Source organism: Sparus aurata, chromosome 4 (genome assembly GCF_900880675.1).
Source record: "Sparus aurata chromosome 4, fSpaAur1.1, whole genome shotgun sequence".
Lineage (NCBI taxonomy): Eukaryota > Metazoa > Chordata > Actinopteri > Spariformes > Sparidae > Sparus > Sparus aurata.
In genome coordinates, this window is record NC_044190.1 from 39,726,626 (window position 1) to 39,750,078 (window position 23,453).

At 45.7% G+C, this 23,453-nt stretch overlaps 1 protein-coding gene across 3 annotated transcripts; it reads right to left on the bottom strand.

Moving 5' to 3' along the window:
* Positions 1-488: 488 nt before the first annotated feature.
* On the bottom strand, positions 489-22,351 carry LOC115580515 (USP6 N-terminal-like protein). Of its 3 annotated transcripts, none has more exons than XM_030414997.1 (14): positions 22,050-22,351; positions 17,372-17,445; positions 9,939-10,024; positions 9,785-9,824; positions 9,621-9,701; positions 8,416-8,523; positions 8,041-8,150; positions 6,567-6,615; positions 5,275-5,395; positions 5,030-5,124; positions 4,820-4,885; positions 3,386-3,485; positions 2,890-3,042; positions 489-2,770 (listed from the first exon to the last, which is right to left on the bottom strand). In XM_030414997.1, exons 2-14 carry the CDS (start codon positions 17,435-17,437, stop codon positions 2,130-2,132), a joined length of 1,716 nt encoding a protein of 571 aa, XP_030270857.1. In that variant the 5' UTR covers positions 17,438-17,445; positions 22,050-22,351; the 3' UTR covers positions 489-2,129. The 3 variants fall into 3 exon arrangements, with proteins under 3 accessions (XP_030270857.1, XP_030270855.1, XP_030270856.1); XM_030414995.1 differs by lacking the exon at positions 22,050-22,351 and adding an exon at positions 20,757-20,984; XM_030414996.1 differs by lacking the exon at positions 22,050-22,351 and adding an exon at positions 17,078-17,159.
* Positions 22,352-23,453: the final 1,102 nt, after the last annotated feature.

Genomic DNA, 23,453 nt, shown 5'->3' on the forward strand with positions numbered 1-23,453 from the left:
GAAGGACTCGCCTTCAAAGACCACAAAGGCCGAGTCCTTCAGAGGATGCAGACCCTGAACTGAGACACAGCAGGTGTTTGTGGCCATTTCTAATAGCTGGATTAATAAACGTTGATTATTCCCTGAGTGTCAGACTATCTCATAAAACCACATTTCTCAAATTTAAGCTTTTATTTTATTGTAATTCCCCCAAAGTGTTCCTATATTCTCCGGCTGGTTTAGCCACAAGACTGCAGCCACCATTTCAAAGTCCTATTTTAGTTTTTTTGTAACCTCGTCCTCTGAATCAAATGTCAGCCTTCAGCAGAGCCCGATGATGAGCAGCTCCTTTAAATCCGGTGTGTTGGAGCAGGAATGCACCTAAAACCTGCAGGTCCGGGGCCTCGAGGATCAGGACCGATTGTGACTTTTCACATTTGTATTTCTGTGAACTCAGACATCAAAAATCAACTTTCTGCAAGAGACAAATGAAAACACAGGAAACCAAAGAAGATTAAAGTTGTATTGTTTCAGCTTCAGGGTTTCATCACTTTCTGCAAACTCCAAACAAAAAGGTGCTTCATTTCAATATACCACAAATCTGTAGCCGAGAATTCAACACCTTGTTTTCCCTCCACGCGCTCCGAACCTGAAGAGCGGAACGTCATCACACTACGACAGCTTCGTCTCATTAACGCTTCTGGAGGAAACTACCTGCATGTTGATTGGACTACGGCTACACACAAATCAAAACATGTTCAGATCCGCCGGAGTTGCAAAAGCCGGAACATATTCACATCATTCAGAACGATGGCGTCAGATAACAAGACCCACCTGATGTTTTTGTCACCTGGATGATTTCTGTTCCGACTCCTCTGGGCGACAGCTAGAGAGAGACATGCTCGACCTAAAGCGACCACAAGATGTCAGCCTTTCACTATTTCTAAGCACAGGGCTGAAGAAATGTTCTAACTCTTCCTACCTACAGGCTCTACAGTACTGTACATTTCTACACACGACATTAACAAAATCTGACACGTCTAAATCCAGATCGTCGTCTGCAAGACTGCAAAACGAAACCGTCAGAGGAGCTCGACGGAAACGCAGCAAATATTCCAGTTGTTGAGGAGAAACGAGCACAGAGCGACTGTTCGGTGATGTCGGTCTCAAAGAGGATAAAACAATAAATTACTGAGCTAGAAAAACCACTTACTTAAAATGAGCTCAATAGGTTTCAATGTGTACAATCATACCAGTGAGCCAGCTCACCATGTCAGAGGTTTGGAGTTCAGTCCAACACCTGCAGGTTCTGTCTTTTTGTCCAGATGTTGTGTCAAACGACCTCACTTCCTGTGTTGTTGTGCAGCGTTTCACGCCAACAACGTCCACAGAAGAACTGGAGCTGATCCAAATAAGGCATCGAGACATTAGTACAAAAAATAAAACTGTAACTCTGCTAGCAAACATTTTACAAAGGCTGACGGAGCAACATGTCGTTCTCTGTTCGACGAAACGTTACAAAACTACAAAACAAGGTTGATTTTATTGTAAAGGGTGATGCCTCGGACGTCGGTTTCTCAGGTATCTCAGACTGTTGAAGCCAAACAGGAAACAGTGTGGCTGTGATGTCGAGTCCTGCGCGGTGTGTCTCACGCCGGTTCCCTCAAAATATGGGAAACAAGCACAATTTATCAAAATGCAACAACATGCCTCGTGCACGAGCTGTGAAAGCAGTGTGTGACGTCGTGGTGTCGAGAAGCTTTCCTCTGCACTGATCCCGCTTTTATCCACATTTGTAATTTCTCTGCAAAGTGAAACCACTTTTACTAGTTTTGCACTGGGGAGTATTTCACGTCTATACATTTGGGGGATTTTGTGAGAAGTGGGTTAAAAACAAAACAGCCAAATGTAAGTTCCCAGTGTGGTTCATTAGATCCAGAACCTGTTGTTCAGGTTGTTCAGGACCATCTGCCTCACATGAAAACATGTTTAAAAATGTAAAAGGAGGATCTTTAACTAAACTTTTTAAGTTAACAAAATTAACACTGCGTCCTGAAACGGTTTAAAGCAATTATTGCCTCACACTGATAATCTGACTGATAAATTATACTGTCACATCCAGTCACAGATGACGAGGCCACAGAATCAGTTCATGAAGTGTCTGTAGCCTGTGTTTCCTCTGAGGCTTCACTCAAGTCCTGGTTCTGGTTCCTGCTGGTGGTCAGAGCTGAGGCCTGCTCCAGCAGCTGGACCAGGTACCGGTCCTCTGCCCTCTCAGCTGCAGACAGACTCTCAGACTGAGCAAGGCCCGAGACCGGTGAGGTCGCCTGGGCTGCGGGTGCTGAAACAGTCCGCGGGACCTTACAGGGGGACTGGTCGGTGATGACTGCTGAGCGAGTGGTCACATAGGAGTCGTCTGTGGAGACCAGATCTGCATCCTCCAGCTCTGTCCCGTCCTCTGGTGGTGAGGAGCGATCTGCCGCCTCACCTGCTGGGGGCTGGTAAGGCGGAGGCCCCATCAGCGGGGAGCCGTCGGGCGTGAGCGGCGCCTGGCTGTGGATGATGACGGGGTCTGGGGAAGGCAGCGGGGCCTCTTCATCATCCACTGTGTCCAGATCCCGGGGGTCCTTGGAGGGGCTCTGGTCCGGGGATATGGAGTCAGGCTGGTGGGAGATGATGTGGAGGCTCAGGCCTGCTCTGGGGAACCCGCTGGCTGAGGACGGCTTCCCTCTGCTGGGGCTCAACGGCAGCTCCTGACCCAGAGGCTTCCGAGGCAACTCCTCAGGCTTCCCTGAGAACAGAGCAGGTGCACACAGGGTGTTGAGAAGACAAAGCAGCGACACCAACAGAACAAAACTCATCTGAGTCAGTCCCGAGGCCTCTCAGAGCTGTGTGCATGCAGCTGCGTACCTGGAGGAGGAAGGTCCAGCTTCATCTTCCTCAGCTCCGTCATGGAGGCCTGAAGCTGCTCGATGATCACGTCGTCGCTGTAGAAGAACGTCTGAGAGATCCGCTCCTGCAGGAACTCTCTGAGCTCCTCCAGAGACATCTTCAACATACGCTCTGCACACACAAGTTACAAATCACAGTTCATCTAAGCTAACCTGGCAGTAGTTTTATATTTACAGTACGAACATCAGAGTTGAACACATCTTCTGATTTAACTTTCAAACAGAACTTTAACTTTAATTTGTTGAATGATCCCTTTAAGAAGTCATAAAAAAGGCTTCGACTGTGAATAATGTCCAGCTGCTCTTCGACCTTTAAACTCTGGACGACTTTTAGAAATAACAACAGCTGAAAATCATCCGATACGCTTGATTTCAGAACATTATCAAAAGGAATGGATGATAAAACCTGACAGAACAATGTGTTTGTGTTGGTGTGGTTTCTGTTGGTCTCTCACTCTTGTGTATCTTCAGGATGGTGTACGACATGGCGGTGAGGAGCCGGTCTCCCTCCAGGATGAAAATGTCCCACAGGCGAAGGGTCAGCGTGAACGGCGTCTGCAGGAACACGAACACATCAGGTCACCGTATCGCTCCCAGTCAGTGGGATTTGTTTATGCCGGTGGTTTGACATATCTGCAGCTCTCCCCCTGGCCGGAGTCAGGAGGTTTGTTTGGTTCTTTCCCAGACCTCAGAGGCCCGCGGGCCCCTCCGAGCCGAGCGACTCAGCGGGACGGAGAAGTGCTGACAGCGGCTGAATCCTGCCAGACCACCACCACAGGATTGTGGGCATGCATGGAGGAGACTAATAGCAGTTTAGCTTAACAGCTCTTAATGCTCTCTCCTAATGCAACGTCCCCAAGCTCGAATATCAGCAGGATGCTTTAATGCTGAAATCATCTAAAATCATCTTTAAAAAGGAAATCTGACACATTCTCTGGTAATTCTTGGAAATAACTTTCTGTTTTTTTGTGTTTTTTTTAGGTTGTATTTCCCAGAAGTCACGTGTCAGTCGGGCCAGTAAAGAGTTCTGTTGATAAAAGTTCTGCAGACTGAGATCTGTTCTGTTCTGGACTAATGATGTTCATGTTTTGAGTCCACAAAACATTTCAGGAGCTTCACAGTAAAACAGTGTTGAAACATGTTATTTACACCCTGTTTAAAGCTGAACTCTTCACTGCAGCCGCTCAGCTAAAAGTGTTGGTACGCACCCCATCTGAGGTGGATGCACGAGCTCGTCCTCACATCGAGAGTGTAAAAACCTCCTTTCAAATCAATTTGGGATCTGAAGTCCTTCCAGAGCCAGTACTGACCATATTTGGACAAGAGGGTGGAGCTTGGGAGGATATCCTGACAGTAGCCACGCCTGAAAGCATTTTACTGTAAACGGGACCATAACTTCCTAAATGAACATCATAAAGACTTGAAACGAACGACTGAGACCACAAACTCATCAGGTACCAGCTCATCTTCTCATAAGCTTACATACAATCTGACATATTTCTGACACCAGTGGAGTCGCCTGCTGGTTTGAATCCCTTCGACCTGAACGCTCTGTCGATGTTCTGAACAGTCAGTGATCTAAAACTAGTTATTCCTTCCTGTCTGGTTGATGAAGAGGAATCCCTCATTTGATGGCGCTGTGTTTAAATCCTGATCGGATATAAAATCTCTGGATCTTCAAGGAGAACTCATCAGGAGTGAGTTGTTCAAGGACAGCTTAACCTTGTTTTATCTTAACACAGCAGGTGCTGAGACAATAGATGATGAAATTATCAGATTTCATTTTAATCGAGCTGTAATTTAATTATAAGACAGCTTCTGCTTTACATGTGGTGGATTCATGTGATAACCTGCAGGTGAGACAGACGGAGCATCAGCAGGTTTCTCACCCTGTCAATGAAACACTGGAGGAACCACTTGGTGCTGTAGATCCCTGCAGACATCTGCTCTCTGTCCTGCAGAGAGACGCAGAGAGACAATCAGCAAATAGCAAACCGCCAGCCAATCACATTAAATGTCACAAATCTGAATTCTTGCAGCAGCGCCGCGACTTCGCCCTCAGTCTCTGTTCTGACACGGTTGTGTAACAGTGACCTCACCAGATGTTTCTTCAGTTTGGGGATGAGTTTGGAGATAATCTGATCATGATGTGCCTGAAACCGCTGGAGTTTGGGGAACCCGGGAACAAAAAATCCTTAAAGAAGAAGAAGAAGAAGAAGAGAGGAGGGAGTCACGTTTTAATCCCTCTTAATATGAATCCAAATCTCTGGACAAGCAGCCTGTCATCAGCTCCAACGCCCTGCGAGGAAACATGTTGTGTTTTCAGAGCAGTGCTCCGTCTCACCGTGCATGCCGTGTTTCTGATTGGTCAGCAGCTGTGACAGCGCCCAGAAGGCGTCTTCCTCGTTCATGTACATCAGCAGCAGGGCGGCGATCTGACTCATCCCCTGGCAGTAGCTCACCTCCTGCAGGCGACGGGACAAAATGAAGGACAGTCACATGACGGGTTGAACACGCTGCTGACAGGCCCGGCTGTGATCCGGCTCAGGACGAGTGACCGTCAGCTATCTCAGAGAAACAAAATGTGCAGAGTGAACATCACTGTTGGTCGGCAACAAAAGAGGCACTGTAGTAACCATGGAAACCCCTGTGATGTGCTGTAGCCCTGCAGCGGCATGTAGCACAGTGATGCTAATGTTAGCAACAAAAAACATTTTTATATTTTGGCTTAGTTTAGTACAGAAGTATAGAATCGATCATTTGGACAGACAAAAGACAGTTTTGGTTTTTGCTGTAACATCTAAACAACGACTGGATGATGGATTTGAAACGTGGTTCAGATTTTCATGTTCGTCATCAAGTTTTTAATATTTAAATGTTTTAAATGTTTATTCAAATAATCAAGATAAAAACAATCGTAATGAGCTCAGGAGCAAAACAATGACACAGTTTTATCTCAGAGATGCTGAACTGGAACGACAGCTACCGTTAGCAGCAGCTAACTGTCGCTCTTGTGATTTGCTGCCCTCCATTTGTTTTGAATTGACAGGTGACAAATTCTTACATATTGCACCTTTAACCCATTGCTGTGTTTTGGAGGAGGAGCAGAGTGAAAACACAAACGCTGACAGAGAACAGCAGAGGCATTATTTCAAACAACATGTTCTATTTCTAACCAGCTGTTGTTCCGACTGTCGTTAACTAACTGCATTACTGATGATGGAGGATGAGATGTGTTATCATATTCTGCAGCAGCATTTCAACTTGTGTTCAAACTCACATGATCATGTTTTCTACACAACTTAACCCTTTTTTTTCAAACAGGCAGACCTGAACCACCGTTAGAACCAGGACCACTGACATTACCTGAGGGTTTCATTTCTTGGTTCTCAGTTAAACATTTAAACTGATGGAAACTGTTTCCTTCCAGCAGCTGTGGTTCTGAAACTTGCTGTGATAATAACATTCTGCCTGCAGCTTCAGAGAGCTGACCAGGGATCAGATAAACAGCACAGAATGAACCGAAGCCTCGACTCTGCTCAGGAAGAGAAAACTGCCATCGAGATGTTTATCAGTCAAATTGAGTTAAACTGGTATTTGGGGGTTTCATGTGATGGAGGAGAAGCAGCCACTTACTGTGTTGTAGACTGAATATGCAGAGAGGACGTGGAACAGAGACTGCTGCCTGAGGAGAGGAGAGGAGAGGAGAACATGAGGAGAACATGAGGAGGTGAAAGAGGAGTTACACCACTTACAGACACATTTATCGATGACACTGTTGACTACGAGTGCAGTGAATTATTACAGACATGGGAACTTATTTTAGTCAGAAGAGAGAAGATAAGTAAACTCTTGATTCTGCTGTGAGTTTAAAACATCATGTAGGAAGTCGTTAAAGTCACAAGTGTCGTAAAGATGAAGTGAAATATCGTCTTCTCGCTCATCACACGCCACCGATGCCAACATGGCCGACGCCCCGTCACAGAAAGAGAAGTGAGAAAGGTTCATGAGCTCGCCGGTTCACAGGAGCGTCTACACAACGTTTAACTGACTCCACAGTTTTATTCTTCAACAGCTTCACAACAAACTGCAGGAGAAAAATGATCTTTTATAATGACAAACGCCATCATACGTGTGATTTATAGGACAGTTCTCAGAAGTGTGATGAGACAGAACAGTTTAATCACCTCGACCTTCACGAGATCACACACCGATTAATTACCAACACCTGACGACCTGCTGATATTTCTCTCTGTACAGAACTCAGTCTGCAGCTGACGATTACAAGTTTGTTCTTTTCTCTGATGAACTCAAAGTGATGAGAGTTCATCCATCTCAAGTCTGACTGCCAACACAGTTCTACTCAGGGAGACGATGTTCTGGAGGTTCTGGAGGTTCTGGAGGTTCTGGAGGCGGGCTGTGTGATGATGATACATCATTTTAAAAAACAAAAACCTGTTTTTTGGGTGCATGCGTTCTGAAAACAACGAGAAAAATAGAAAATAAGTGAACAATGTCAGAAAGAGTCTTGAGTTCAGATGGTGCTGCTTTCTACAGGAGGTCTCTGTTTTAACTGGACCGGACCTTTAAATAAACCCAATGAAACAGAGAACAGAACGTGCAGAACAGAGAACAGAAGGTGGAGAACAGAGAACAGGGCTGTAGATCCCCGTCACTCCTCCGTCACTACAGTAAGGTTCACTTCTGCAGAGCTGCTGAACTCTTATAAAATATTGAAACGTTCTGCTGCCCCAGACTTTCCACTGCGGCTCTCCTGAACGGGCCTGCGGTCTATTAAACTGTCAGTGACATCACCGTGTGACCGGATCAGGTTCCATCCAGAACACGGCCTGAATACCTCTCTCACACTCGGCACAAGTTCACACCGAGGTCTCAAACTCACGGCCTCCACCACAGTTTGTGTTTTTAACCGGCACATGAAAACCTTCAGATTCTGAACTGAATAACAACCAGAACCTGCGGACACCTGAGACCGAGTCGGGTTTCTGAACCTCCAGGAAAAGAATGCGAGTCCGAACGTTTGGCTCCGATGTAAATTAATGACAGATGGAGAATTCGTCTGACGTGTTTGAAATCTGAAGAAACTTACTTGACTCCGAAGCGATCCATGAACATGATGTGGTTCCTGAAGGTTCTGTTGATGTCCAGGTCGATCTGTTTGATCTCAGACGAGTACCGCCGGGCCTGCTCCTTCATTTTCTGAGCACAAAGAACGAGTAGAGAGATTATCACCTGATTTCATTCAGACAGTTTATAAAGTGTCGGCTGATCCAACAGAGGAAACTTCTTGTTTTAATCAGTTTCATGTTAAATCAAGCAGGAAGAACAATTTAAATCACTTTTCTTTATTTTCTTTTTTCTGATTTCAACAATAAAATCATCGACTACGCTGCGTTTACATCACGTCTCCTACATCTAATCTTTTCCTGCTTCTCTCTCACTTCTTGATCATCTGTGTTTTCACCTCATATTTTCCCTCGTTCTCCTTCTTGGACTTCTCCACGTCCAGCATCAGGGCCCAGGCCCGGCCTTTCAGCTGCAGGGGAATGCCCTTGTAGACCCGTTTCACCATCTAAACAGCAGCAGAGATAAACAGCGGGTGAACACAGAGCCAGAAGGTTTAGAGAGCTGACGCTGTGGAGTGTGAGTCACCGGAAAAGTTTAACCGCCTACGGCTCGCCTACGACAGCGTTCACAGGAACAAAGCAAAAGTTTCTCACATGTGAAACATATTCAGTGAACAGAGCAGCAGGTTCTGAACGCGTGTCGGACCAAAGAAACGGTGAAATAAAAGTAAATTAAAGAGACTAATTACCTCCATCACAGGTTGTTTCCACCTGCGTCTGTCTGTCCGTCAGTCAGCAGGATGACACAAAAACTACTGAACAGATTCAAAATGATCTCAGACGGAGGACGAGTCTCAGCCAGAACACTTTGTTCACTTCTTTTATTTCTTGTATTTGTGAGTTTTATTTCTCACTGTCTTGAACATGATGACAGAAACCAGGCTGAACAATCTGATGGAACATCTGGATCGATCAGATTTCAAGTTGTTTTATTTGAATGATCGATTGAGTGAATTTCTTAAATCATTTTACAAATTCATTCATGTATTTTCCACAAAGTATTCATGTGATCATTTCTTTTCCAATCATTAATTTATCTGTGATATTAAACACTTTGATGCTCCTCATATTTCAGATCATCGTCAGCTGTTTCTGCGGTCGCAGACGAGGTTCTGACACCGGACTCAAACCCAAACCTGTGAGCTGAAACAGACAGAACCTCTCTGCAGTTGTTGCTTCAGGCGCCGATGATAAAGGAGTTCACATGAGAAACACGAGCAGAGCTCTGAGTGTTTGTGAGTGCAGGTCGGAGGACGGCTCGGTGTGGGTGGTGGTTTTCCCCTCCAATTATCTCCTAGTTGACTCATATTTTAGGGATTACGTGAAGCTCTGATCCGAGTTATTCAGAAGGAGTGAGCGAGTCGTGCAGGAATTCAGTGTGTCGCTGCAGGAAACTGCTGCTGCTGGACTCCACACTGATTCATTCTGCGTGTCCTCACAGATACACAGTGTCACCGCTCAAACAGAACGCAGGAATAATAATAATACTGATAATAATAATAATAATAATGAGCAGATCTGGTGTGTGTGGGCTGCTACTCACTCTGTCGCTGTTCTTGTATTTATCCCACTTCTTCACCATCTTCAGCCATTTCTCTGCTCGCTCGATCTCCAGCTGCTTCCTCTGTGAACGAGACAGAAGCTGGTGAACACACTCGGCTGACAGCAGGCTGCAGGCCCGATCTCTCTCATCACTTCCATCTTTACCTTTTCCTCGTGTGCAGTCGGGGCCGGCAGCTCATCCTCGCTGGAGAACACAAATGGATATAAAAAACAAACCATCAGGCTCAGAAACTGACACAGACGCACAACGTCAGCGACAGGAAGGACACAAACAAGAGAGGGGAAAGAAAAGACGTACTGCATGAAGCCGAAGCGGTCGATGACTTTGTAGAGACTGTAGTCGGCATCTTCCCAGGGGTCGATCTCCACCCCGCCCTGCCTGCCCTGGAGACACACACACACACACACACACATACACACACACACACACACACAGACTTATTGATACAGATTCAAATTATCTAAAACATGTCAGTGTGTGTTACTGAACTCTCCACACCAAAAGTAAAACTAAAATCTAAAATCAATTGTCTTTATTTGTGTTATTCTGCAGCAAGAGAACGTGCAGCTGGATGGTTTAAAGCCTTGCTCGAGGGCATCTCAGCAGGGGTAATGACAGCTCCCCAGAAAACAACCTCGTTCAAAGTACGGTGGCCTTTTTAGGACATCTCTTGTCATCTCATGCTCTTCATGCTCAGTACACGATTCGATGACAGGAGATGAATACATTTTAATGTCACAGTTTCTCGTTAAGATCGTCAAATACCATTTAATTTTAAGTCAAACTGCCCAGTGAACGACATCCTCTCACACAATGACAGGAACCAATCAGAGGCCCAGATGGGCGGGTCTCAGGAAGAACATCAGTTCTATCCATAAAAAGGCGTTGTTGGGATTTATTCTCTGGATATCATGAATTTCTTTTTTTATTGCAATTCATCCAGTAGTTGTCAAAACATCTGGGCCCCTCCTGCACACCGAACACACGACACATGCTGCATGTACATACATGCACACACACACACACACACACACACACACACACACACACACACACACACACACACACACACACACACACACACACACACACACCTCCTCATATGGCAGAAACAGGTTTCAACACTACCAACATGTGTTCAGAATCTGCACCAAGCAGCACAAAGTTCAGCAGCGATGTTTGTATCATGGAAAATCCATTTGGGCTACAATCAGGTCCCAGTGTTGACATAACAGAGAGGAACTAATCCTCCGACAGCCAACCAGAGAGGCTTCTCACTGCGCCCTGAATAACAACACCGCTGTGTGGTTGGCTGCACGTCTGGCAAGCAGCCAATCGGCCTCCTGCTCTCAGCGAGGGTCAGAGCGTGCACACGGAACCCGCTCGGCTGCTTCGCGGTCGAGTCGGCTCTCTGAGCTCCGGAGGCACCGAGAGTGATGTCAGCGCCATGAAAGTGAGAGGACTAAAAATACTTCCTCAGTGAGGGTGTCAGAGACACACAGTGTTACAGAACCGGATCAGAGACACACACAGTGTTACAGAACCGGATCAGAGACACACACAGTGTAACAGAACCGGATCAGACACACACAGTGTTTCAGAACCGGATCAGAGACACACACAGTGTAACAGAACCGATCAGAGACACACACGGTGGTACAGAACCGGATCAGAGACACACACGGTGTTACAGAACCGGATCAGAGACACACACAGTGTTACAGAACCGGATCAGAGACACACACGGTGTAACAGAACCGGATCAGAGACACACACAGTGTAACAGAACCAGATCAGAGACACACACAGTGTTACAGAACCGGATCAGAGACACACACGGTGTTACAGAACCGGATCAGAGACACACACAGTGTTACAGAACCGGATCAGAGACACACACGGTGTTACAGAACCGGATCAGAGACACACACGGTGTTACAGAACCGGATCAGAGACACACAGTGTTACAGAACCGATCAGAGACACACACAGTCTTACAGAACCGGATCAGAGACACACACAGTGTTACAGAACCGATCAGAGACACAAACAGTGTAACAGAACCAGATCAGAGACACACACAGTGTAACAGAACCGGATCAGACACACACAGTGTTACAGAACCGGATCAGAGACACACACAGTGTTACAGAACCGATCAGAGACACACACAGTGTTACAGAACCGGATCAGAGACACACACAGTGTTACAGAACCGATCAGAGACACACACAGTGTAACAGAACCAGATCAGAGACACACACAGTGTTACAGAACCGGATCAGAGACACACACAGTGTTTCAGAACCAGATCAGAGACACACGGTGTTACAGAACCGGATCAGAGACACACATGGTGTAACAGAACCGGATCAGAGACACACACAGTGTAACAGAACCGATCAGAGACACACACAGTGTTTCAGAACCGGATCAGAGACACACACAGTGTTTCAGAACCAGATCAGAGACACACGGTGTTACAGAACCGGATCAGAGACACACATGGTGTAACAGAACCGGATCAGAGACACACACAGTGTTTCAGAACCGGATCAGAGACACACAGTGTTACAGAACCGGATCAGACACACACAGTGTTACAGAACCGGATCAGAGACACACACAGTGTAACAGAACCGATCAGAGACACACACGGTGGTACAGAACCGGATCAGACACACACAGTGTTACAGAACCGGATCAGAGACACACACAGTGTTACAGAACCGATCAGAGACACACACAGTGTTTCAGAACCGGATCAGAGACACACACAGTGTTTCAGAACCGGATCAGAGACACACACAGTGTTTCAAAACCGGATCAGAGACACACACAGTGTTACAGAACCGGATCAGAGACACACACAGTGTTTCAGAACCAGATCAGAGACACACGGTGTTACAGAACCAGATCAGAGACACACACGGTGTTACAGAACCGGATCAGAGACACACATGGTGTAACAGAACCGGATCAGAGACACACACAGTGTAACAGAACCGGATCAGAGACACACACGGTGTTACAGAACCGGATCAGAGACACACACGGTGTTACAGAACCGGATCAAAGACACACACAGTGTGACAGAACCGGATCAGAGACACACACGGTGTCACAGAACCGGATCAGAGACACACACGGTGTTACAGAACCGGATCAGAGACACACAGTGTTACAGAACCGGATCAGAGACACACACGGTGTTACAGAACCGGATCAGAGACACACACAGTGTTACAGAACCGATCAGAGACACACACAGTGTCACAGAACCGGATCAGAGACACACACAGTGTTACAGAACCAGATCAGAGACACACACAGTGTTACAGAACCGATCAAAGACACACACAGTGTTACAGAACCGATCAAAGACACACAGTGTTACAGAACCGGATCAGAGACACACACAGTGTTACAGAACCGGATCAGAGACACACAGTGTTACAGAACCGATCAAAGACACACAGTGTTACAGAACCGGATCAGAGACACACACAGTGTTTCAAAACCGGATCAGAGACACACACAGTGTTACAGAACTGATCAGAGACACACACAGTGTTACAGAACCGGATCAGAGACACACACAGTGTAACAGAACCAGATCAGAGACACACACAGTGTAACAGAACCGGATCAGAGACACACACGGTGTTACAGAACCGATCAGAGACACACACAGTGTTACAGAACCGGATCAGAGACACACACAGTGTTACAGAACCGGATCAGAGACACACACAGTGTTACAGAACCAGCTCAGAGACACACACGGTGTTACAGAACCGGATCAGAGACACACACGGTGTTACAGAACCGGATCAGAGACACACACAGTGTTTCAGAACCAGATCAGAGACACACAGTGTTACAGAACCGGATCAGAGACACACACGGTGTTACAGAACCGGATCAGAGACACACACAGTGTTACAGAACCGGATCAGACACACACAGTGTTTCAGAACCGGATCAGAGACACACACAGTGTTACAGAACCGGATCAGAGACACACACGTGGTACAGAACCGGATCAGAGACACACACAGTGTTACAGAACCAGCTCAGAGACACACACGGTGTTACAGAACCGGATCAGAGACACACACAGTGTTACAGAACCGGATCAGAGACACACACGGTGTTACAGAACCGGATCAGAGACACACACAGTGTTACAGAACCGATCAGAGACACACACAGTGTTACAGAACCGGATCAGAGACACACACAGTGTTACAGAACCGGATCAGAGACACACACAGTGTTACAGAACCAGCTCAGAGACACACACGGTGTTACAGAACCGGATCAGAGACACACACGGTGTTACAGAACCGGATCAGAGACACACACAGTGTTTCAGAACCAGATCAGAGACACACACGGTGTTACAGAACCAGATCAGAGACACACACAGTGTTACAGAACCGGATCAGAGACACACACTGTGTTACAGAACCGGATCAGAGACACACACAGTGTTACAGAACCGGATCAGAGACACACACAGTGTTTCAGAACCGGATCAGAGACACACACAGTGTTACAGAACCGGATCAGAGACACACACAGTGTTACAGAACTGAATCAGAGACACACACAGTGTTACAGAACCGGATCAGATACACACACAGTGTAACAGAACCAGATCAGAGACACACACAGAGTTACAGAACTGAATCAGAGACACACACAGTGTTACAGTACCGGATCAGAGACACACACAGTGTTACAGTACCGGATCAGAGACACACACAGTGTTTCAGAACCAGATCAGAGACACACAGTGTTACAGAACCGGATCAGAGACACACACGGTGTTACAGAACCAGATCAGAGACACACACGGTGTTACAGAACCGGATCAGAGACACACACGGTGTTACAGAACCAGATCAGAGACACACACGGTGTTACAGAACCGGATCAGAGACACACACAGTGTTACAGAACCAATCAGAGACACACAGTGTTACAGAACCGGATCAGAGACACACACAGTGTTACAGAACCAATCAGAGACACACAGTGTTACAGAACCGGATCAGAGACACACACAGTGTTACAGAACCAGCTCAGAGACACACAGTGTTACAGAACCGGATCAGAGACACACAGTGTTACAGAACCAGATCAGAGACACACACAGTGTTACAGAACCGGATCAGAGACACACACAGTGTTACAGAACCGGATCAGAGACACACACAGTGTTACACAGTACTTCTTAGAACTACTGAATTAAAAAAGACGACTCTGAGATTTGATTCACAGAATCACCAGTGAGACAAAAGAAGGAGAACAAAGAATATTGCAGATACTGAATTAAAGCCTCAGTCAGGTTCTGTCTGGTTCTGTCTGGTTCTGTCGTAGCTGGGGCTAAACGCCTGATATAAGTTCTGAAAGGCCGATGTGGTATATATGGGTCAGGCTCTGAGTCAAATAAAGCATTCTGAGTTCGGAGGACAGTCGGCGAAGAATCCAAGAAAAACTCGAGACAAGAGCAAGAGATGGGACACTCAGCCAACATCCACACAGGACGACATCCGTCACTGCTTCTGGTTTGAAGCCACGACACTCTGTCATTAAAATGTATTGAACACAGTGTTCCTTTAATTCATCTGTTCCACATGAGATGGTTTACAGTGTCAACATTGTATCTGCAGGCCTGGTTGTTAGCTCTGCCGCTCTGAAACCAGCGTGAGAGACGTGAACCTTCATGTGTCTGTGGAACAAACAGCTGATCGCTCTCCATCCTGCTCCTCCTCGCTGCACTCTGCTGTAAACCAGCATCCCCACACAGAAATCATAACGACCGGGACTCCAGCCAGCGCCCGGAGGTCGGTGTCAAGTCAATCGCTGCACAGTGTGTCACAGCTGTTGCTATGGCTAGACGGAGCAAACCCTCCACCATCACCCCCACCATCACCCCCACCCCTCTGCTCCGAGCTGCCGAGCTAAATTTAACCTCATCTCCCCCCGTTCGACTCTGCATCAGCACTTTCACCACACGAGCATCCGGTGAAGTGGCTTGTTGTTCCGAGCGAGGATGCAAAGAGTCAGGCGGCTTCCAGAAGCTTTCACACTCGTCACAGCTTCTGTCCTGAATCGTGACAACAATCTGTTTTTGTCATTGTCGTTATAATCTGATGCTGCTCAGCAGATTTAGACAAAACATCTGGGAATTATCTCAACACACAGCTGGCCTGATGATCGCTCAGCATGATGCTGTCGCCGTTTGATTTAAAGGTCACAACTTGATTATCAATCAAAGTAAGTTTCTCAGGACTGACAGCTCCGCCACTGTTAAACTGTAAAAGATCAGCTTGACTTTATCCTGACGACTTTTTGCAGGTTCAAATTAGACAAGTTCAAATAATATTCACCAAAAGTAAAGATGGCAGAGTTCAATAGAAAACAGCAAGTGATTCAGTTCAGTTTCTCAAATCCGTTCAGAGTGAAGCCTCTCCACAAGCAAAACAATAAAGGATCTCTGAAAAAGAAAATAAGCTAACATGTCGTCCGGTACCAGTCAGCAAGGAAATCTATTTCACAAGTAGCAGGTTTGTCTCTGAGGACCACAGGAAGTTTAGTGTAATTTGGACACGCTATGCGTTGATATGAAAGCAGTGATGACCACATGATCTCATGGAGAAGCAGACATAAACAGAACTGAGATTAGCGTGGTGCAACAACCTGCTTTAGAAAGTAAAAGCAAAAGCAGAAGGTTAAACGAGTCTGGATGAGATCGGAGATGCAGTCAACACTGGTTTCATGTTCTTGAGCGAGAAGCAGCGGTGAGATTTGAAGTTACTGTTGATAGTAGCATGTTAGCTAACGTTAGCCTCGAGGGCTGGAGGGTTTAGCGTTGCTTGGCAGCACCGACAGCTGCTCCAGGAGGCCTCTGTCATTGGGTTGTTGTGGGCCAGCTCAGACAGAACCGATGTAATCATCCAGATTTTAAATATCTAACATGTCTGATATTATCGGTCGGCCCGGTGAGTCTGTGAGGCGTTCAGGAGGCTTCAGACCGGATCTGTAAACTTCTCACGTCACCAGATCATCTGAGCCAAGCAGCATGTTCTCACAGGCGCTGCACGAGTTATCATCATTTACTGAACATCACTGGCTCGAGACTAAAACTGTGAACAGAGGAAGATTTCCTCGTCTGCATTTAGTTTTAAGTTCTGTCAGTTTAAATATTTTCATGCCGGGTTTTAAATGTTAGTTTCAGTTTCAGTCGGAGTTCATAAATCTGGTCATCATTCTCCAATCACATGAAACCACACGCTCAAACGTATTATTACACAACGTGTTATTAATGCTCTGTGGCAGCACACTCACATCCACCCACACACACACACACACACACACACACACACACATGCAGAGATGCACCGCACACAAAACACACAACACACATTTGCGTTCACACTCTCGTCCTCCTCAGTGTGTCTGTTGGTTTCTTTAACCACAAAATCAACCACGTGTGAACTCTCCATCCTACAGAAAATCACACACAACACAGGAGAGGAAGTAACTACACACAGATCATCCTGCAGTACTGATGAAGATAGTGATGATGATGATGAGTGTTTTCACTTTACAAAATGCTGATGACAGGATAACTAGAGCAGGGAGGAGGATAAGACGTTTTTACACCTCGATACTGGATCAATGTTTGTACAGAGTGAATCAGAAAACCACAAACTCACCGTCGCATATTTCAAGATGATATCAGCACGTTCCTCTGCTATTAGAGTCTCAATGTCTTTCTTCATGTCAATATCTGTAGAGAGAGTAAAATAAAGAACTGTGTGAGCCGGAGAACGACAACAACAACAACAGCAGCTCGAGATGAGTCAGAAGAAAAACGAGCACAGCTGATCGATGTGGGCGCAGTGTTGGCATCCGAACCAACAGGACGAGCCGACAGGGCCGCGAATCCAACGCACGTCTCTGTTTGTAATGACTTCATCACTCAGAAGAAACGAAGCGCTCAGCTGTTGGTTACATGATGTGTGTTAACGTTTACTGAAAATGCAGAAGAGAAACATGATTTAAAGGAACAGGTGAAGTTTCAGAGTCCACAAAACATTTCTGGAGCTTCACAGCGAAACATGTTGAAGAAGTCTATTAAACAACTGAAGTCACCGGGACTTTTCTGAGGTAGCTGTTAGCACTTCCTGTTGGCAGCGTACTGGTGTGTGTACAGACGGCTCCGTACAGCTCGCCTGCTGCGATCACCGTCTCTGGATGCATCAAGATCTTCAACTGATTTGAAAAGTCTCCAGATTCTTCAGCTGTTTCACTGTGAAGCTCCAGAAATGTTCTGCGAACGAAGAAACTGAGGAGATAAAGAGCGGATTTATACTTTGGGCTGAATCGTTCCTACACTTTGAAAAATGAATAAATAAAGATGAAACCAAAACATTAATTCTGCCAACAGAAGCTCCGAGTGATGAGTTTGGTCTCCACGAGGTCGAACATCAGACCTTTTTAAAGATCTGAAAGTGGTCATCGAGCCGGATCTCCAGAACTGGGTCAGGAGTGGGCAGAGTTCTGCAGGTTTGACAGCCAGAGATGGGTAACATGAGAGAGCTGGACTGAGTCTGCTGCAGGCTGCAGTAACATAAACCTCCTGGGAACGATCAGCCTGACAGTGTTGGTGTGCCTGAAGCCTCCACCACCTCCACCTCCACCTCCACCCAGCCTGCTGCATGATTCCTGCACCAACAGATCCAACAGATCCTCGTGTTGTGAGTCACTCTTCTGGTTTACGATTACAAGACTAATCTCACAATTCACAGAGACATTCATCTGTTTCATAGAGACGACCCCTCAACTCTGCCTGTTATAATACAGTACAGTTCACATCGTGGTTGATGATGTCAAAATGAGGATCGAGGACACTTTTATCTCTTTTACAACGATGCACAAACCCCAGCGGGAGCCGGAGGGGTGCTGCTAAATCGTCCCCAAACAAAGCAAAGAGGGTTTAAATCCCTCGTCTACGGCAGGACCCAGGGTGATAATCCGGACACGCAACAGGACACGCAAACCATCTGGATTAGGAATATCTGCAAAGCGGGATTATGCAATGGAAGCCTGTTATTCCCAAAGCAGGAACAAAGAGGAACAAAGAGCTCTGAGGACTGAAGACGAGGCGACGGCGTCACTCTGCTCTGTTATCCAGACTCATGACCGTACAGCAGCGTGGTCACATGAAGACCGAGGTGGTTCCTTCAGTCCACAACGAGCAGCTGATTCTGGAGCTGTGGCTGAGATTCAAAACAAACCCATCATCAGACCACAGCTGATCTGAGTCACACTGAGATAACAACGATCCTACATGCCATCAGTCCTGATCTCTGTCCCACTGAACCGTATCAGCTGTGAGGTTTGACAGATGATGTCATCAGTTTCAACATATTTTACATTTCGATGAAACTCTGTTGGATCGTGCAGCTCCAGAGAGAACGGGACAAAAAAGGCCACATTTGTAAAGTGAGTCAGAGGTTTGGTTTCAGCAGCAGCAGTAAGCGAGCTCTCCAGTCTGACCTGCAAACGTAACGTATGTTCAGCTGCTGAAGCTTTAAGTCAGCGGACGTCCTTCACATGAGATCCAGGAGGAAACGTCTCTCTGCGGACTCTCAGCTCTCATCTGGGACAGCTCATGTTAAAACAGGCCAGTTCATCGGGTTTTGTCCCAGTTTGTGCGTCTGAATGTGGGTTAACCTGGCTGAATAATTCAGTCAGGTGGAGGATGGACGTCCTGCCTGGTAGAAGCTTCAGTCTGCTGCAGGAGCCTGATTATTATCTGTTATATGATTATTTTCATTATTGATTAAAGTCTTCAGGTGTCTTGTTTTGTCCGGCTAACAGTTCAAACCCACAAACATATATATTTAAAATCTCTAGAAACAGAGAACGATGTTGCTGGGTTTCTTGTGAAACGACTTTAAATCTTTAAACTGTAAAGTCCTAATCTTTAGACAAAGTCAAACTCTTTTGCAGCTCTGGTTTGGATTTAAAGTGCATATTTTCATCCAGACCACATTAAAAAAGTCGAAGTCGTGTTGAACTTTTCACCACCGACACTTCTGTCGTAGAGAAGTCGGCTCGGTTTCAAAGTCAGCGAACAAAACAGATCTCCAGTTCTTCAACATGAGAGGCTCGAGTTCATCCAGAGACAGCAACCAATCATCTTCTCACAACAACAACAACAACAACAACAGCTGGACTGTGAAAGGGAGGTGATCATTAGATAATTGGACCTCTGCCCGTCAGAATCTCCACATCTTTACTTTACATTCAGATGTTTTTATGCCACATTACTTCATTTTTCACTCGTCTCCCTCTTGGAGCTACAAACCCTGGAGGTTTTTTCCTGGTTTTGTCTCGTCATGGTCTAAAAAAGCTCCTGTTCTCTTCACTCTCTCTGTAAACATCAGGGTCAGAACCTCTCCGGGTCACTGTAACCCCTCAGACATTTGGATCTTGAGACTTGAGACACTCGCTGGATTTCAGTTCTGCCTCAGAGTTTCCGATCGGCCGCAGCGCTGCAGAGGTTCGTGTAAAAAGGTTAAAGCTTACAGAAGCTTTAAATATGAGCTGTCGTCTGAAGCATATGGCAGCGGCTGCATGTGGTCAGCACACTAAATCACAGACGAGCGCTGGCTGGACTCCCAGTAAGAAGGGTGGAGGCCCAAACTGGGGAGAGAGAAGAGAGACTGGACGGCAGCTCTGAACTCCACCTGACTGTCCTGAACACAGAAACTAAAACCTGAAAAGGAACCTATCAGACAGCCTACATCACAGGGTGGAGCCAGACGTTAAAGTAGACCAGAGGATACAGAACCAGCTCTGTTACTCCTTCTCCACCAAATGACTTCTGGTTCTTGAACTGGTTCTGATCAGTATCAGAACCATGGTGCTATCTAAAGAACCAGACTGTGATCCAGGGTGCATCATGACTCAGGCGGATGGATGTTAAAGGTTGTTGCATGCTGGCGGCTCACATCGATCAGCTGCAGGCTTTTGTTCTGTTAGTGCAGATTTAAGTTTTATTTTTAAAACAATAGTGGACCAAATACTGACGATCAGAAGACGTAGATGTTGTTTCCATCCTCTCTTTCCAATCTGTAGAATTTCAGACGCCCTCTGATGAAGCTGTGAACCTCCTCGTGTTTACTTTTTTGCTAAAATGCTCCAAATGAGTTTAACTTGATGCACAGACTGAATATTATCTCAGTGAGGTCGGAGGGGTTTCATCATGTTTGAAAATATCCTGTGGTAATAAAATGACGGTTATCATAATGTATATTTGTTTATCTAAGATATTGAATTCTATTTTAATAGTGTTAGTAAGTAGAATCAGCCGAGTCAGCAGGATGTCATGTCAGCAGTGAATGTTTCTCCAAACCGTAGATACGACCACGGTTGACGTGTTGCATGATCAGAGCCAACATGGCTGCCAGACGGGCGAACCTGGGAACTTTTTCATCCACTGTTGACCGATAAAACCGGAAGTTTTCTGGAGGAGAGCCGGAGATCTCCATCTGTGATCGTGGAAACCAAACCTCGATGTTTTCTCACCCTGACAGAGTGTTTCTGTGACAATCAACCTCAGAATTCATCTGAGGTTTTACAACATTTTTCTAATTATTGGAATCAGTGTTTTCTTTTTAACTGACAGACACATGAAGGTTTACTCTGATGCAGCATGTAATCTGCAAAGTAACTAAAGGTGCAAGATGCCAAATACAGAAAAGTACTTGCTTAAATGTACTTAGTTACATTGTAATTATTGCAACTCTTTTGTTATTGATCTGTGAGGGTTTGATCACATTAGTTACATTGATTTTCTTTTTAAATTAACAAAAAAATGCTTTTAATTTGTTTTTGTCTAGAAATGGTTGGCTGAGGCTTTTATTTTGTTAACTCCAGAGCATCTTTAACCACCACGTTGTGCTTTTATTTACACTGAGCTCATCTTCATCCTCATCATCTTCATCAGCTCTCATTAATCCAGTTTCAGATGTTAAATGAAGGAACTCGAGTGTGTTTTCGGGAGCTGTGAGCTCCCAGCAGGCCTGAACGCCGCTGCTGCCTTCACGCTCCCCTCCTGTGGAGACCCGTACAGCCTGGAGGTGATGGCTGGAGGATGCTGGTCCCGGTCCGCTGACGGTACAGACCCATCTGACCCAGCTGTGGACCTCTCACCGTCCTTTATTCTGCCGGTAAACGAACCCGCAGCCTCCCGCACGAAGAGCCGCGGCGCCGGGACGCGAGACGGTGCCGCAGCCTCACGCGAGACCTTTTTATTCTAATGAGAATAATAAACAAAAGGCGGAACCGGGACGAGATAAAGAGCAAGAACCGGGTCGTTACCGTGTCTGTCGGCTGGACCTCTGCGCTATCCGTGCAGGAGCGCCGCTCCGGCTCCTCTGGGCATGCTCCGGTGAAAGTGCAGCTCCAGCAGAACAAACCACCGGGCTGACAACAAAAGCCTCCCTCCGTCAATCCATAGGTTAACCATCAGACAGCGCGCACACACACACACACACACAGGATGCAGCAGCAGCAGACGGGGGGACGGAGCAGCTCCTGGTCCGGGATCCGAGCAGCAGCGGCGGAGGCGCACTGAGCAGGCGCCGCAGCGTGGCAGCAGTCAGCCGGGAGGGAGCGGAGAGACCCGGCCTTAAAGAGACACACACACACACACACACACACACACACACACACACACACACACACACACACACTCTCTCTCTCTCTCTCTCTCTCTCTCTCTCTCTCTCTCTCTCTCTCTATCCTGCCGCCATCTGCTGGACAGATGCGGGACTGCAGCGACACGATGAACCAACAGAGCTGAGAACAGTGAAGATGTTATTAAAATTATATTAAAAGTTACTGAAAAGTAACAAAAGTCCAATCTTCGATATTTTTAATTATTATTAATTTTATCAGATATAATAAATTAAAAACGTGTTTTCTGGCAGGATGAAAAAGAATCACAATCATTTTTATTATAGTACGTTTTCACAGACGAGGTGCAAAACAACAGATTATGCTAAAAAAAGTTCAAAGATATATTAAAAATATAAATAAATGAAAAATTAAGAACATATAGAATAGACAATAATGCACAAACGGACAAAAATATAAAAATAAAGTTAAGTCACTGAAAAATAGAGAAGAAGTTTGGAGATAGAAGACTGTGACCGAAATATACAAAAATAATAAAACAAAAAAATACTAAAATGAAATAATCTGTACGTCTTTACCTTTTTTAGTGTCAACTCAACTGTGACAATAATAAATAATATAATTATAAATTCACTGTTTCGCCTCCAAAGTCAATTAAATTGTTACAATCATCATGAAACTGTAGATGATTTAATTTACATGTTATATATTTGTTTGTGTGTTTGTTTGCTGTCTACTTCTACTTTAAGAAGAAGACAAAAAACAAATTAGGCAGTGGTGGAATGTAAGTACTGTAATATAGTACAAATACTTTACTTTCATTTGTTTAAATTCTCTGTTGTTCATATTTCCACTCCGCAACATATTTTGGAGGCAAAGCTTTTTAACTCTGCTACATTTATTTGATAACTTTAGTTACTAGTTACTTTATAGATTACATGCTGCATAATGTTTCCTCTAGGATTTTTTCAGCAGCGGGGGCAGGCTCTCCGGGAGCCGTGGCGGCGTAAACAAATGACACTTGACTGCAGATTTTACTTTTATGCCCAGCATAATCCCCCTTTTTATTGAATGGCTGGCATGGAA